The sequence below is a fragment of the Mustela erminea genome, chromosome 11, assembly GCF_009829155.1.
Source record: "Mustela erminea isolate mMusErm1 chromosome 11, mMusErm1.Pri, whole genome shotgun sequence".
Lineage (NCBI taxonomy): Eukaryota > Metazoa > Chordata > Mammalia > Carnivora > Mustelidae > Mustela > Mustela erminea.
In genome coordinates, this window is record NC_045624.1 from 13983337 (window position 1) to 13998693 (window position 15357).

The following is a 15357-nucleotide window of genomic DNA, read 5'->3' on the forward strand; positions in this document are numbered from 1 at the left end:
CGAGGCATGGGGGAGAGGAGACAGTTGGGAGGTGGCGGGTAGAAGACGTGGATGTCCTTAATGGAAATACACCCCATCCTTATTACATCCACTTTCACAGTCTAAGCTTGCCATACATCAAGGAAAGCTTCTATGAATATAAAAATAGTCGCTGAAATTACTATGTTCTAGAAGGATCTTGGCAAGGTTTGTACATACAAGGATGATGAGCTGAAAAGGAGCATATGTGGAAATTACCAGAGGCAGGAGCACAGTGTTCTCTTCGTATCGACAGTTCTACTATTTTTCCTCAGAATGTTAGTACTAAATTACTCAACTGAATACAACTGATCATTCCCTCCTCCCAGAAATATGTGAAATCTATTTATTTTGAATTTCCTCTCCAGCGTGTTGTTCTCTTTTGACACTTAGAAATTTCTTCACACTTGCTTCAAGGACTCACCGGAAGCCTTAATGAGGTCGCTGTTTGTGAGTTTAGCGTTGTGAGCGCGCCAGCCCTGAGACAGAGGTGGGGAGAAGGTATTTAAAACACTAGGAAGAGAGCAACAGCAACAATAAAGAGGAATGAGAATGTCAGACAGAGAAAAGAGACAGAAAGGAAAAGAAACCGAGGAAGAGGGAAAAGGACAGAAATAGCGAATGCTGTTATCTGTGCGGCGCTGAGGGCCAGCCTTTCTGAGGGGGGTGGTGGGGAAATCCTAGAACGACATCGAATAAATATGACCAGGATTGGCCCAGTTAGCCCTTCCTGTCTCTGTTCAGCTCAGCGGTTCTTCACACGTGGGATCTGTCGGCTCCTGATGCAGGCTCTGGTGGTAGCACCACCATGAGTTCGCAGATTAAACCATCTGGCTTCTGAGAAAACCCAGTGAAGGGAAACAAAAATATTCTTAGAAGATAGTGTCTTGGGTCTCCATCTACAAATGCCTACAGGACCTTTCCACTTGCATGTCTTTCCGGCCAACCAAAGGTATCTCCCCAAACCAGCTGCCCTCCAGACCTTCTGTTTCTGTCAACTCATGGCCATTCTCCCTGTGAACCTGGCTCAACACTTAGAGACGCTTTGGCTCATTTGCCTTGAATTCTCTACACCGAATTCATTTTAGGAGTTATTAACTTTGCCCCCAATATCCTCCTCTTTCACCCTCACCACCTAAGCCAAGCCCTTACCACGTCACGTAGACTTTTTAAACTAAGTTTTCTCCCCTGCAGCATGACTTTCCACTTTAGGGTCCCTCTCCTGCTCACAAGTGATAGTACACAGGCCTTTCTAGAATGCCAGCTACCCAGGTTGTCACTCCCCCATCTTTGGCTTCTAGTCAATCCAGGCTACTCATCAAGCTGTGCCCTATTTCTCATTTAAGTCCAAACACACATATTATTGTTCCTCACCTGGTATTGCATTCTTGCCCTTGTGTTTATTGCTCCTGCCAGACCTCCATCTCCAGGAAGTCCTCCAGGGTGATTCTAGCCCTGACAGATCTTCCTCTCTTCTGAAGGACACCACAGCTACCATCTCTCTCACCTAATCTAGCACTAGGGTACATCCCGTCTAGTGCTGAACACCATGATTTCATGCGCACGCTTAAGGGCATAAGTAATCTCTCTACTTCTTCCACATCCCAGGGCCTGGCACATTTAGATTCTCAGTCAGTTGGATTTGGGGTAAATGGAGGAATGGACAGATGGCAGGACTCAACACATGGTGATGAGTGATAATCAATGGAACATTGTCGTCATGTGAGACTTCATTCAAGGAGGGGAAGGCTCATCACACAGTGCCTTCACATATAGACCACCCAGGTGTGGGTGACCTAGATGGACGCAGTGCTCCATGGGAGAAGCTGCCCTGGGCCCAGCATATCTTATGCTGGAAGACAATGGAAGGCTGCCCTTACCTGGCGGAAAAATGTCAAATTTCCAATAAAAGGAGACGGCTTGGGATGTCTGATGCCCAGCTTCTCCAATCTTGAAAACGCTGATGTGGAATACCTGAGGGGAAAAGCAAATCTTAAAAACCAAGAAATTGAAGTTTTCATTCATATGTTGACTCTGTTGGGAAACAGAATTAGTGAGGTCTCCTCAAGGTAGAGTGGAAGGAGTGCTTTCTGGTTGACAGTGTCTAAGGACCAAAGCGATAGAGGCGTAGAGGGCGAGAGGACCTCAGGAAATTCCTTCCGATCCCATGGCAGGCTGGAGATGGAAGAATCCTAAAATCTCAGAGGTGGGAGACACCTTGGCGAGGCTGTCTTCTAAATGCCCTTTCCCCACCATCAATATGTTGTTTTTTAAAAATGTACCTCTCCCCAGTTCAGTTCCTTTGCTTCTACATCAACCATGAACAATTATTAGAAGACAAAGAAAAAAAAAAAAGTCCCAATGGCAAAAATATGCAAATTTATGTGCTTTGCTGGTCAAAACTGACCTCTGCACATAATTTGTCCCTCATCACATTCCATGGCTTAAGAGAGACAGAAATAGGGAGGCAGAGAACACACCATGGAGACAAAACCTCATCGCCAACTGCTTATAACTTCTTCGTGTCTTTGTTTTCATGGCCTAAAACCATATGGGAAGCATATTTTCTTAACCAAAAGTCAGGAAACGTGGGCCCGACAGATTTTGATGCCACTTTCCAGGAGAAAGCAGCAGTCTGAGAAGTGCAGCGTTGCTGTCAAAACATTGGAATTACTAGGATATTTCACCAGTTTATGGGAACAGAGGGATAACAGAGTTAAAGTCAGAACTGGCTTAGAAAAACCTGGACATATGGCTATAATCCCTAATCAGCCAGCCAATTAGGTCAAAAGTTCAGTTAGTTCAGAAAAATTAATGAGTCAAACTGGGTGTTTAGCATCATGCAGAGATCAGCCAAATCTCAATTTAGGAGCAAGGAAAAATATAGAGCGTATCATTACAGCCAAGCTTCCTAGGAGCACTAGAATTTAGATGAACAAAATGCTGCTCTAAAAATCACTCACTTATCATTAGAAAGATGGAATGTTCGCTATAGTCTTTGACCTCCCCTTTGCCCACCTATAGTCCAATAAGGAGCACTTAAAATAAGAACTTTTCATCAAATATTCAAATATTCAGGGAAAGGACAACCCAACCCAAGTGCTGATTTGCATTATTCTGAGCAATGGGTCTGCTTTTAAAGTAGTCACAAGGGAGAACCAAGAATGGGAAGGAGGTTTCCACCATCTGGCTGCTTTACTGGGTTTGAATGAATTCCTAGGGCATCACACGGAAGTCCATGTTGAAGTGTAATTGCAAATCACCCTCTGAAGCCACATGTGAATTATACAGATTAGTCATGCCAACATTCCTCTTCATTAGTGTGTGTACCAAAGGTCGATAGCATAGTATGTACAATTATTTGTTCAAGTAGACTATGATATTTTAAATAACTCCCCTCACACCTAAAAGGGAAGACCAAAGAAAACTTATCAGCCCACTTAAGACTTGCCTCAACATCCTTGAATCTGGTTTCCAGGTTCATGTCTTCATCAGTTTTTGTGAATTATTTTTTTCTAAATGTGATCTCTAATGGATGGAAGGAAATATGTAGATCTTGGGCCACATAATTACATCTTAATTTTGTAATTAGATGTCTTGATTGTCTAATTAAAGGACAAGAAGTCTGTGCCTAATTACATGTGCTAATTATAATGCAAGTCCATGCCCTAATTATGTAACTCCACTTACAAAAACATGGCTTGTGTGTGTCTGCACAAAATTCAGACATTTTCAAACATATGGCATCAGCAGAGAATGTTCTGGACACAACCATAAACTTCACTTTGCAACCCATACTCAAGTATAGAACTTGAGTATCTTCAGCTGGGAAGTGGCCACAACTCGTCATCAGTAACCAAAGTCTTTGCACCAAAATCATCAGGGGGGAAAGATCACTGCCATGAGACTTCCAGGCAGAATCGCAAAGTGGGTTGCATTGGTCTTGCTCCCACTTACTTCTCTGCACCCTTGTTTCATACTCTCTGATCCCAATGTTCCCATACTGCCCTCTGTCTATCTCAAAAAAAAAAAAAAAAAAGGCTCTTTGGACAACTCATAGACCCCAGGTGTTATGGTTTGAATCTGTCACCCCCCAAAAAGATCAGTTGAAGTCCTAACCCCTAACCCACAGAATATGATCTTATTTAGAGATAGGGTGGTTGCTAATGTGATTAGTTAAGATGAGGTTGGGATGCCTGGGTGGCTTAGTTGGTTAAGCGTCTGCCTTCGGCTCAGGTCATGATCCGAGGGTCCTGGGATCAAGTCCTGCTCCTTGTTCAACAGGGAGCCCGCTTCTTCCTCCACCTTCTGCTCTCCCTGCTTGTGTACTCTCGAGCTCTCTCTCCCTGGCAAATAAATAAATTTAAAAAAAAAAAGATGAGATCATACTCAAGTAGAGTGGATCCCTACCCCATGACTGGTGTCCTCATAAAAGGATAGCCACATGAAGACATGGAGACCCAGGGAAAATGTCATGTGACAGCAAAGGCAGAGACCAGAGTTACATAGCTACAAGCCAGGGAACACCAAAGATGGTCAGCAAACCAGCAGAAGCTAGAAAGAAGCTAGAAAGAAGCCAGGAAGGAGTACCCCCTACAGGTTTCAGAGGGAGCACAGCCCTGCAAAAAGCATAATTTCAGACTTCTAGCTTCCAGAACAGTGAGAAAACAAATTTCTGGTGTTTTAAGCCCAGTTTGTAGTACTTTGTTATGACAACCCCTAGGAAAGGAAAACACCAGGAATACCCCTGAATGAGTTTTAGAGAGTCAATGATAAAAGATTTTTAAAATGTCCTCCTACTACGTTAAAAACTGTCATTGCAGAGGAAATTTCTTTTTTTATGTCAAATCATGCCATTAAGTCCTGTGCCATCAGAAAAGTGCAGGTGGCCTGGGAGGCTACTGTGAAAGGTAATAAGTGACCAAGTGGCCGCCATATTGTGATATTTAGAACAGCTTCTCTTTGATGGGAATTTTTTAAAAAGATTTTTTATTTATTTGTTTGACAGAGAGAGACATACAGTGAGAGAGGAAACACAAGCAGGGTTAGTGGGAAAGGGAGAAGCAGGCTCCCCGCTGAGCAGGGAGCCCGATGTGGGTCGATACCAGGACCCCAGGATCATGACCTGAGCAGAAGGCAGACGCTTAACGACTGAGCCACCAGGCGCCCCTCTTTGATGGGAATGAATGCAAATATCCCTTAATTATGATTATGGACATCTATCATTGTTTACATTAAGGATACTAATGTTGGAAAATGACATCAGAAAGTATATGCAGTAGCTTCAGATAGCATCGTTTGGTTTCATTTCAAGCTCAAGCCATTGTTTCTTGGTACAGCACACACACCCCTGCAATGGCAATGGTGTGCCTTACACTGCCAGTCTCTAAATAAATTGAACCATGTGGACCAATTTCAAAGTAAGATTTCATTTTTAAAGCCTAGAAATTACCCAGCATTTCATTTTCCCCAAGACAAAGCCCTTTCTTGGTGGATTCAACAGAAGTGGTCAGCCAATACACTGGTTAGCCCAAGAAGCCACTTGTGATAAATTGTGGGGATATTTTGATGACTCATTCATTAAAGAGACAGTCAAGTTGATTGAGGTTTGGAGCAAGAGAAGACCATCAAATGATGGCCTGCCCTCCAAGATTTCCCTCATTGCATATCTTAAGCAACCATAGAGGAAGTGGTTTCTCTGCAGTGTGCTTCTGGAAAGAGCCAACTCCTGGTTCATCCATGACGTTCTCACTAACACTATCAAAGAATTTCTCCTTGATGAGTTTCAGAGGCTGTTGATATTTTTGAAATGCTGAAAGATTCCTTTGGCAAGAGCACATCTCCTGGGGTAAAAACTGTGATCCTCCAGTGAAGCCAGGTAGCCCATCTGTCCTGCTCTTTGGAGAAGAAAAGCCCTTTGTCATGGTTCTCTACACTTGCAACACGTACAACCATCGATTCCATTAAAAATTGTGGCCACATTGGAAATGTTATTAGAAGCTAAGACTTTAAATTGTAGCTTCCAAAAGGTCTTAAGACAAAGGAACAGAATGCGATGTTGGCTAGCTTTGACAGAAATACTACCAACTATTGGAGATATGGCCTATTTTCATTTTACTATAATTCTTTCCAGTTTTTTCTCTGAGGATATTTTCTATTTTTGAGATTCTATTTTATATAATGTTTTTCTATTTCTATTTCTTTGTATTTCTACTTTTTTCATTTAATATAAAGAAAAATCTCCATGTCATGAATTCTTTATGAATATTATTTCTATGGCTATATGATATTCCTCTTATGGACATATCCTAATATACAAAACTATTCTTCTTATTAAATATTCAGGGTGATCTTGAATTTTTAGCTAATTTAAATTATGCTACTGTAATGAATATCTCTGTGCATCAAGCCTTTCCAGCACTTTCTCCATGGAGCTTTCCCAGACCTGAAATCCATGGGTCACCGGATTCAAACACTGGTACACAAAGCTTCCCAGAAAGTTTGTCCCAACAAGTCTCACTGTGTGTGTATCCATTTCACCAAAGGCTCTCATGAAATTTTTTTCTAATTTTGTAGACATGTCAATGTATCTTGATGTCTGCATTTCTTTCATTATTAGAGAGAGAGAGAGACAGAGAGAGAGAATACATTTTGCCATCTCTTTTTCCTCTAATTTCAAAAATATTTCCCAACTTCAAAATGATTCTCCCTGTCCCCTCCCCCCTGTTCCTACCATGGCTTATCTAGGTGGCAGGCACAATTGTGCCACACTGACTGGTTAAATAATTAATTGGAAACTGAGCAGTCATTGATAGGTGACTGCAGGCTGACTCCAAGCACACATTTGGACCGGGAGAGGAAGATAAGCAAATGAATTCTGAATAGTTTTTATTTAGAAAATAACTCACCATTGCCTTGTTAGTTGATTTTAAATTCTATTTTCTTCTCCTTCCTTGCCCCATTTATACCACAGAAACCGTAAGCATAGCGGTTGCCTCAGTCATGCCTCCCACCAGGAGTTCCTTGGAAATACGAAGCTTCTAGAAGAGGTCATTCCAGTTTGCCCTGTCAGCACCTCATCTCTGTTTCAGCATCCTTAGCCTCATATTCAGTCCCCTTTCCTGGAACCCATTCCCTCAAGACCTTGCTCTCAGCTTGACTTCAGGGCTGGAAATCATCTGGTGTACATTCATCCATGTCTCCTTAGTAGTACTAGTTAGATTATCTACTAAGATAAAACTTGCAAAGCAGAATGTTCATTCACTAATCTATAAAGTCGGTGTCCTTTTCCAGGAACAAGAATCTAATGTTCCTACTCAGAGTCCCTCCTTTCCAAGTACTTGAGACACCAAATCTATCATCAGAGGGTAACGTGTTGAGTCAGGTTCTATAATGAGAGGGGGCTCATCAAACAAGTATGTCCCTGGGATCCTGGTAAAATAATCCTGCCCTAAAGCCAAGCATACCACTAGAAACAGTTGGCCAAGAGACAGTATGTTTGCTGTCCTGCTCCTCTCTCCCTGCTGACTGGCCGCCTCTGTCATACACCTTAGTACTAGTGGTGCTTGGGTCTATTCTGATCCTTTGTCTGGCTTGTGGAAACCCCTCACTATTTTAGCTATTATAATTCTGTAATACTTTTTAATATCTTACTTTCTTATATTTTAGAATTAATTAGTCTAGTTTGATGAAAAATTTTGTTGAGATATTTTTATTGGAATTGCATTAAATTTATAAATTAGAGTACAAATGTTATCACCACATTGAGTATTCTCTTTTTTTTTTTTTAAGATTTTATTTATTTATTTGACAGGCAGAGATTACAAGTAGGCAGAGAGGCAGGCAGAGAGAGAGGAGGAAGCAGGCTCCCCACTGAGCAGAGAGCCCGACGCGGGGCTCGATCCCAGGACCCTGGGATCATGACCCGAGCCGAAGGCAGAGGCTTTAACCCACTGAGCCACCCAGGCGTCCCCACATTGAGTATTCTCATCCTGTGAATGTGTTGTAGCTCTCCATTAATTCTATTATCTTTTTTGTTCAGTAACATTTTCTAATCTTATGCACAGAAGAGTATCTTTTTGCCATCTACATGCATTTGTTATTGGTATTGCTCATGTGTAGAAACTCCATTTGGACTTTTAAAAAATTACCATATAGTGTATTATTAGTTTCAGAGGTAGAGTTTAGTGATTCATGAGTTGCATGTAACACCCAGTGCTCATTACTACAAGTGCCCCCCACTACCCCTCCAGCAACCCTCAGTTTGTTTCGCATAGTTAAGAATCTCTTACAGTTTTTCTTCCTCTCTGTTTTCGTCTTATTTTTTTCCTTCCCATCCCCTATGTTTATCTGTTTCGTTTCTTAAATTCCACATATGTCAGAGAAAGACAAATACCATATGATTTCACCATTTGTTTTTTATGCCAATCTTATCATCAAGGATCCTTCTAAACTTTCTCTTTAGTTCTACTGATTCACCTGTGGAATATCTGATTTCTTATGCTGACAGTCATATTTTATATAAATAATATCAGTTCTATTCTTTTAATCCTATTCTCTCATTTTTCATTCTCTTCTCTTATTACATTGGTTAGGACCTCTAGTACAATGTTTAAAAGCAGCAATAAAAGAGAGTATCCTTTTCATTCTCCTATGGAGTGTATCTAAAAAATCAAGTGTGAGGTTTTGCTGCAGAGTTTTTACAGATATCCTTTATTGGGTTAAAGACATTTCTTCTATTACTAGTTTGCTTAGAGAGTTTTTCTAGATTAGTCTTGCTATAAGCTTGTTTATTTTATTAATCTTTTCAAAGCATCAAATTTTGCTTTTTTTGATAATTTCTAGGTTTTTTGTTTGTTTTGTATTTCATTATTTTATACTCATTTTTTATTGTGGTATTTCTTCTACTTTCTTTGGGTTTACTCTTTGTTCTTTGTTTCTTTGTTTTTTTGTTTGAGTTTTTAAGTTAACAATATAACTCACTTTTTTACAGTATTTTTAAAAAATAAATGTAGTTAGGGATGTAAATCCTACTCTAAGTACTTCCCCCCACACACACCCAAAGACTTCTTTACCTGCATCCTACACATTTTGAAATGTAGTGCTTTCATTGTCCAATAACATTCTAATAGGAAACTTCTGGATATAATATAAAACGTACTGTAGGGGCACCTGGGTGGCTCAGTTGGTTAAGCAACTGCCTTAGGCTCAGGTCATGATCCTGGAGTCCCAGGATCAAGTCCCACATCAGGCCCTCTGCTCATCAGGGGGCTGGCTTCTCCCTCTGCCCCTCACCCCTTTCATGCTCTCTCTCTCTCTCAAATAAATAAAATCTAAAAAAAAAAAAAAGTACTGTAAGGTGCACACAAGCAAAACTCAGGGAGATATTTTAGAATTGTAAGACCTTCCAATTGTTTTCAATTCTACCCAGCCTTATCCACAAGACATAGTAAATAAAATTCATTATAATTTGAATCCAAAGACCTAGAAAAGGGAACTGCTTCTAATCTTCACTCCTCTGGAGGTAGAAGAATGAAGGATTACTGAGCAAATACTGAAGTATCTGACTGATGTGCAGTTCTTTCCCCAATAATGTAAGAACCACAAAAGCCTAGTCATTGTAATCGTTAAACTGATGACAGCTTTGTCACAACAGAAGAAAAATACATTTATACAGACATGCAAAGAGAGTTATACAGTCATTACTATTATTATAATTTATAATAATTTTGGATGTTTCCTATGTACCAGGTACCGTGCTAAGAACTTTTTATACATTGTCTTACATGAGCCTTCCAACAATCATGTAAAGGTAGAAATCAATATTATCTTCATCTTGCTGATTAGGAAATTAAATCTTAAAGAGGCCAGGGAATGTACCCAAGGTGATGCTGCCACAGTTGAGTGAGAGTGGAAACCAGGTCGGCCACATTTTGAACAGGTGCTAGTAGCAACTCACTCCACTAACCTGTTCCTTCTCGTCCTTGAGGCCGGGATGCTGCGGATAAGCCACCACATGAGAACACACAGTGACTACGCCAAGAACAAAGGCAGGCTTATTAGAAACCCAAAGTACAATAATAACAGATACTAATTAACTGACGATCATCATGAGAGAGCTTTTGTCCTTGTAAAAGCCAACCCCCTCACTTCTGTTTCTTACCTGTCTTTTACTCAGAATGCTCAACTGTTTCTTCTTTCTGTTGTGTTACTGTTTCCTTTTCTACTGGATCATTCCTATCCATATACAGACATGTTGCAGTATCTTCCATCTTGGAGGAAAAAGGTAAATTCCTTCGATTCTAGTTATTGCCTTGTTTTTCTTCCTTCCTTGCTAGTAACTTCCTTGGAAAGCATTATCTAGACTTGTTCTCTTCCCTTCTACACCCCTAGTCTCTTCTCCAGCTGTTCCAACCACGTTTTGTGTACCCACCACTTCACTGGAACTGCCTTTGTCAAGGTCACCCATGATCCTGACCGGGTCAATCAGTGATTTCCTTGCCAGTCTTTGTACTTGACCTCTGAGCAGCATCTGGCACAGATGAACACTTTCTTCTTCCTGAATCATTCTCTTCCTCATGCTCCCTGTCGGCACTCCTTCGACCTCAGCAGCTGCTTCTTGGTGTCTTCGCTGGCTCCTTTCCTTCTAATAGTCACATCAGCTTACATACCTCTATACGTCACTAACTTCCACATTTCCACATCTAGTTCCATTCTCTCCACTGACCTCTTCTTTATCCAACTGCCAAATTGGCTGCACCCTTTTAATGTCTGTTAGGCACATTAAACTTAACATATCTAGACCTTAATTCAGTTTTCCCTCTAAACTTCATCCTGCCCAGTTATCTCTATGTCACTGTTGAAACCACGATCCACCAGTTGCTCAAGCCAGAAACATCTGAGACATGGTCGAGTGTGTGATTGTTTAGAATATGACTACCTGGGTTAGGTGGAGGGTTATACATCTCCAGCCCATTTACAGTAGGATGGGTTATATGACTTTTTTTTTGCCAACTGAGCATGAACAGACACGATGTGTGCCACATCCAAGCAGAACTCAAAAGAGCAGCACGTGGTGAGCCATTTGATATTTTCCCCATATGCCATGAGACCACTAGTCTCCCAAGTGAGAGTTGTTCCAGAAGCCTGGGTCCTGTTATGAAGATGAGGAGGACCAGAGTTGAAAGTGGCCCATGGTGGACATTTCGTGGGGGCAAGAAATAAGTATTTGTAGATGTAAATCACTGAGATTGGAGGCAGTTGCTATCCATGTGAAACTTACCTGAAGCTGACTGATTTTAGATCTGATTTAGCCTTTTCTTTCGTTTTTCTTACTTTACATACATTCTTATCATATCTGCCCACTTCTCTCCATCTCCACTGCTTCTATCCTGGTACAAGCCCATAAGAGGATGATTTGCTAGTATCTAGCATATGTATTTCCCTTTGACCCATCAAATTCACTTCTAGGAATTTGTTCTACCCATATACTTGAACATACACGTATGTTGAGGGGTATTCATTTCAGCATTTCTACAACATGGAAAGACTGGAAACAACCTAGATATCTGTCAGTTTGGGGCTGTTTAAATAAATCATTATGCATTATTAAATAAATCATTATGCATATTGAATAGTATACTATGCAGCAAAGTTGGAAAGTCATCAAGACACAATATTATCCATAGTCGACATTTAAATTTCCCCAATTGTCTCATAATTTTACAGTATGATTATCAAATGAGGACCTAAATAAATTCTATATGTTGTAATTGGGTCAGAGGCCTTTTAAGTATCAAGTCTCTAAATTTCCCTCAACTTCTTTTCACCCACCTTTTTTCCTCTTGCATTTTTTATAAACAGAACAGGTTGTGTCTTGTAGGTTTTCCCATAGTCTGAATTTCACTGGTTGCTTCCTCTGGTGTAGTTCAACATGTTCTTCAGTCCCAGTCTGGTAGTGAGATCTAAACCATTGGTTCTTGAATTTGCCTGCACCCCGAGAACCTTCAGAATATTCACATTTTGTGTCCCACCCCCACCCCCCGTGGTGACTTAATTATTTAGGGTGTCGCTGGGGCTCTGGAATTTTAAAAAGATCCTCAGGTGATTGTGGTGTTCCAGGTTTGGAAACCACTGATCCAGAGGCTGCTTCTTTCTTCTGCAAGACTGCTCTATGGGAGATTGATAATGTCTATTTTTCTCTTTTATTGTGATCTTAGCTGCTGTGAGGATTATCACCTAGATCTATTAATTCATTAGAAGCTGCAAAATGCTGATATTCCTTCTGCACTTATTAGCTGGAATAATTCTGAATTTACCCTCTACTGCTACAATTACTCTGAAGAACTGTTCATATAAGAAAAGTAGGATCAATGTTCAAGTCTTTCCTTTTATTGTTAGTTTTCAAAATAATGAGTTGATTCTGTAACATCTCACATTAGTAACTCATGATATTTTGTATTCTTACGAATTCATGGATTTAAAAAATATTTGATGCTCTTTGATCCATTGCAATCATCATTTTATTCATCAAATTGTCCCATCTTTGGCTAGTGGGAGCATTTATAAGTTTGCTCCTGAGTGTTTTTGATAGAACGTCTTTCTTGCTTTCTGAAATGACAAGATGCTCCAGGTTCATCTTGTACATTTCTTGCCCTAGACCTAGATTATCCACTTTCCCAAAAAGTCCTGGTTCTGTTTAGTGGAAAATGATCTCTAGGGATCCTAAGAGGAGGAAAGACTTTTCACTGTACTTCTTGGTGATACTTCATGATACTATTTTGATACTTCAATCACATAAATGTCTATTCAAAAACATAGATAGATCCTGAAACTTTTTAATTGACTCCTCTGTAATTAGTATTATTTTAAATGTCTAGTGGTATCTACAAAAAAGATCAGTATGGTGAATCCTATTAGAAAGTGAGGGAGTTTTTCCACCTCACACAAATCAGCATGGCTAAAATCATCAGCAAGTCAGGGGATGACAGATGTTGGAGAGGTTGCAGAGAAAGGGGAACCCTCCTACACTGTTGATGGGAATGCATGCAGGTGCAGCCACTCTGGAAAACAGTATGGAGGTTCCTCAAAAAGTTGAAAATAGAGCTACCCTATGACCCAGCAATTGCACTACTGGTATTTACCCCAAAGGTACAAAGGGACATATGCACCCCAATGTTTATAGCAGCAACGTCCACAATAGCCAAACTAAGGAAAGAGCCCAGATGTCCATGAACAGATGAATGGATAAAGAAGATGTGATACACACACACACACACACACACACACACACACACACACACACAATGGAATACTACTCAGCCAGCAAAGAAAAAAAAAAGACATCTTGCCATTTGCAATGACGTAGATGGAAGTAGAGGGTATTATGCCAAGTGGAAGAAGTCAATCAGAGAATGACAGTTATCATATGATCTCATTCTTATGTGGCATTTAAGAAGCAAAACAGAGGATCATAGGGGAAGGGAGAGAAAAATAACACAAGATCAAATCAGAGAGTGAGACAAACCATTAGAGACTCTTAATCATAGGAAAAGAACTGAGGGTTGCTGGAGGGGAGGTGATGGGGGATGGGGTAACTGGGTGATGGGAGTTAAGGAGGGCATGTGATAAAACGAACACTGGGTATCATATGAGACTAAGGAACCACTGACTCTGCTTCTGAGACTAATACACTATATGTTAATTAATAGAATTTAAATTTAAAAAATAAAATTAAAAAAGAAAGTGTATTATACCTCCACCAGAAAGGATGAATACCCAACTTTTGTATCAACATGGATGGGACTGGAGGAGATTATGCTGAGTGAAATAAGTCAAGCAGAGAAAGTCAATTATCATATGGTTTCACTTACTTGTAGAGCATAAGGAATAACGTGGAGGACATTGGGTGAAGGAGAGAAGTGAGTTGGGGGAAATCAGAGGGGGAGATGAACCATGCGAGACTTATGGACTCTGAGAAACAAACAGGGTTCTGGAGGGGAGGGTGGTGGGGGTTTGGGTGATCCTGGTGGTGGGTATTAAGGAGGGCACACATTGCATGAAGCACTAGGTGTGGTGCATAAACAATGAATCTTGGAACACACACAAAAAATTTTAATTTAAAAGAAAAAGAAAGTGAAGGAAATTTTTAAAGTAAGCTCTCCTAGCTGTATTAGTTTCCTATTGTTGCTGTAACAAACAACCACAAAGCTGACGATTTAAAACAAAGCAATGTATTATCTTACAGTTCTGGAGGTCTATAGTCCAGAATCAGTCTTGGTAGTCTAAAGTTAAGATGTCACTAGGGCTGTTTCTTTCTGTCCAGAGGAGTATTAGTTCTTTGCCTCCTTGGCTTATGGCCACATCTCTCTAATCTCTACTTTCAGTAACCACATTAATGTCTCTGATTCTGACTCCTCCTGCATCCCTCTCATAAGGGCCCTTGTGATTACATTTAGGGCCCACGTGGGGAATTCAGAACACCTTCCCCATTTTGAGAGCCTTAATCACACCCTCAAAGTCCCTTTTGCCATCTAAATGGCATTCACAGTTTCCAGGGATTTGGACCTGGACATCTTTGGGAGTCATTATTCAGTTGCCACATCACCTTATATTGTGTATATATCCTGACTTTATGTTGGAGTATGCCTGAAAAGGGGAAATGTCTCTGTGGGGACAGTGAGATCATCAGGGCTTCCTGTTTAGAGAGAACTGGGTGGTACAGCTCCTTGGGGGTGGGGCAGAGGCAAACTCCAGGCTCATATGACACAGCCTCTGTCTGGGCCATCACTGAACTAGGCTTTGCTGGCTCTACTGCCTGAACAGCCAACAGATAAATATTTTAAAGAAGACACTACAATTTTCTTTAAACAAAGAATAAGTCATCCAGTTGATGACTATTATAGCACAGAGAGCTAACTTTTCCATTTTTATCCCATCTTTTCAGAGCAGGAGAGTCGGTTGAGTCAATAAATCTCAATCGGTATGAAGACATTAAACTTCTAAATTCAGTCATTTGTAGAACATCTTTACAATTTTGTCATATCTGAAAATCTCCTCTGCTATTACTTGCTTCCCCATTTCCTTTAAATAAACTTAAATGCATTCATTTAAAAGGAAACTATGTTGTGGCCATAAATGAAAACCATTACCACTTCCAAAAAGAAAAAGTAATGTTAAAAATCAACACCTTACCATGGAAAACTTTTGAAGTCTGTGAACCCCCTAGAAGGACTGTGTTGTTCCACAGGCCACTGGCGGAAAGACCCGGCTCTCGAGGATGGCCCAAGCAGGTGACATTTTTTTAATGTGCTCTGTCTCAGTTGCCCCAGCTCAGCTGAT

The 15357-nt window shown here is 40.5% G+C and overlaps 1 protein-coding gene and 1 long non-coding RNA gene across 5 annotated transcripts in view; one reads left to right on the forward strand and one right to left on the reverse strand.

Moving 5' to 3' along the window:
- The window catches only part of TBXAS1 (thromboxane A synthase 1), a 168228-nt gene that overhangs the window by 113765 nt on the left and 39106 nt on the right, over positions 1–15357 (reverse strand). For all 4 annotated transcript variants that reach the window (XM_032305966.1, XM_032305967.1, XM_032305969.1 and 1 more), the window contains one exon: positions 1899–1992. In XM_032305966.1, coding sequence (XP_032161857.1) covers positions 1899–1992 — 94 coding nt within the window. The remainder of the gene's footprint in view (positions 1–1898; positions 1993–15357) is intronic.
- LOC116569609 overlaps positions 1–15357 on the forward strand; it is a 103990-nt gene that overhangs the window by 23026 nt on the left and 65607 nt on the right. The gene's annotated exons all lie outside the window — the stretch shown is intronic.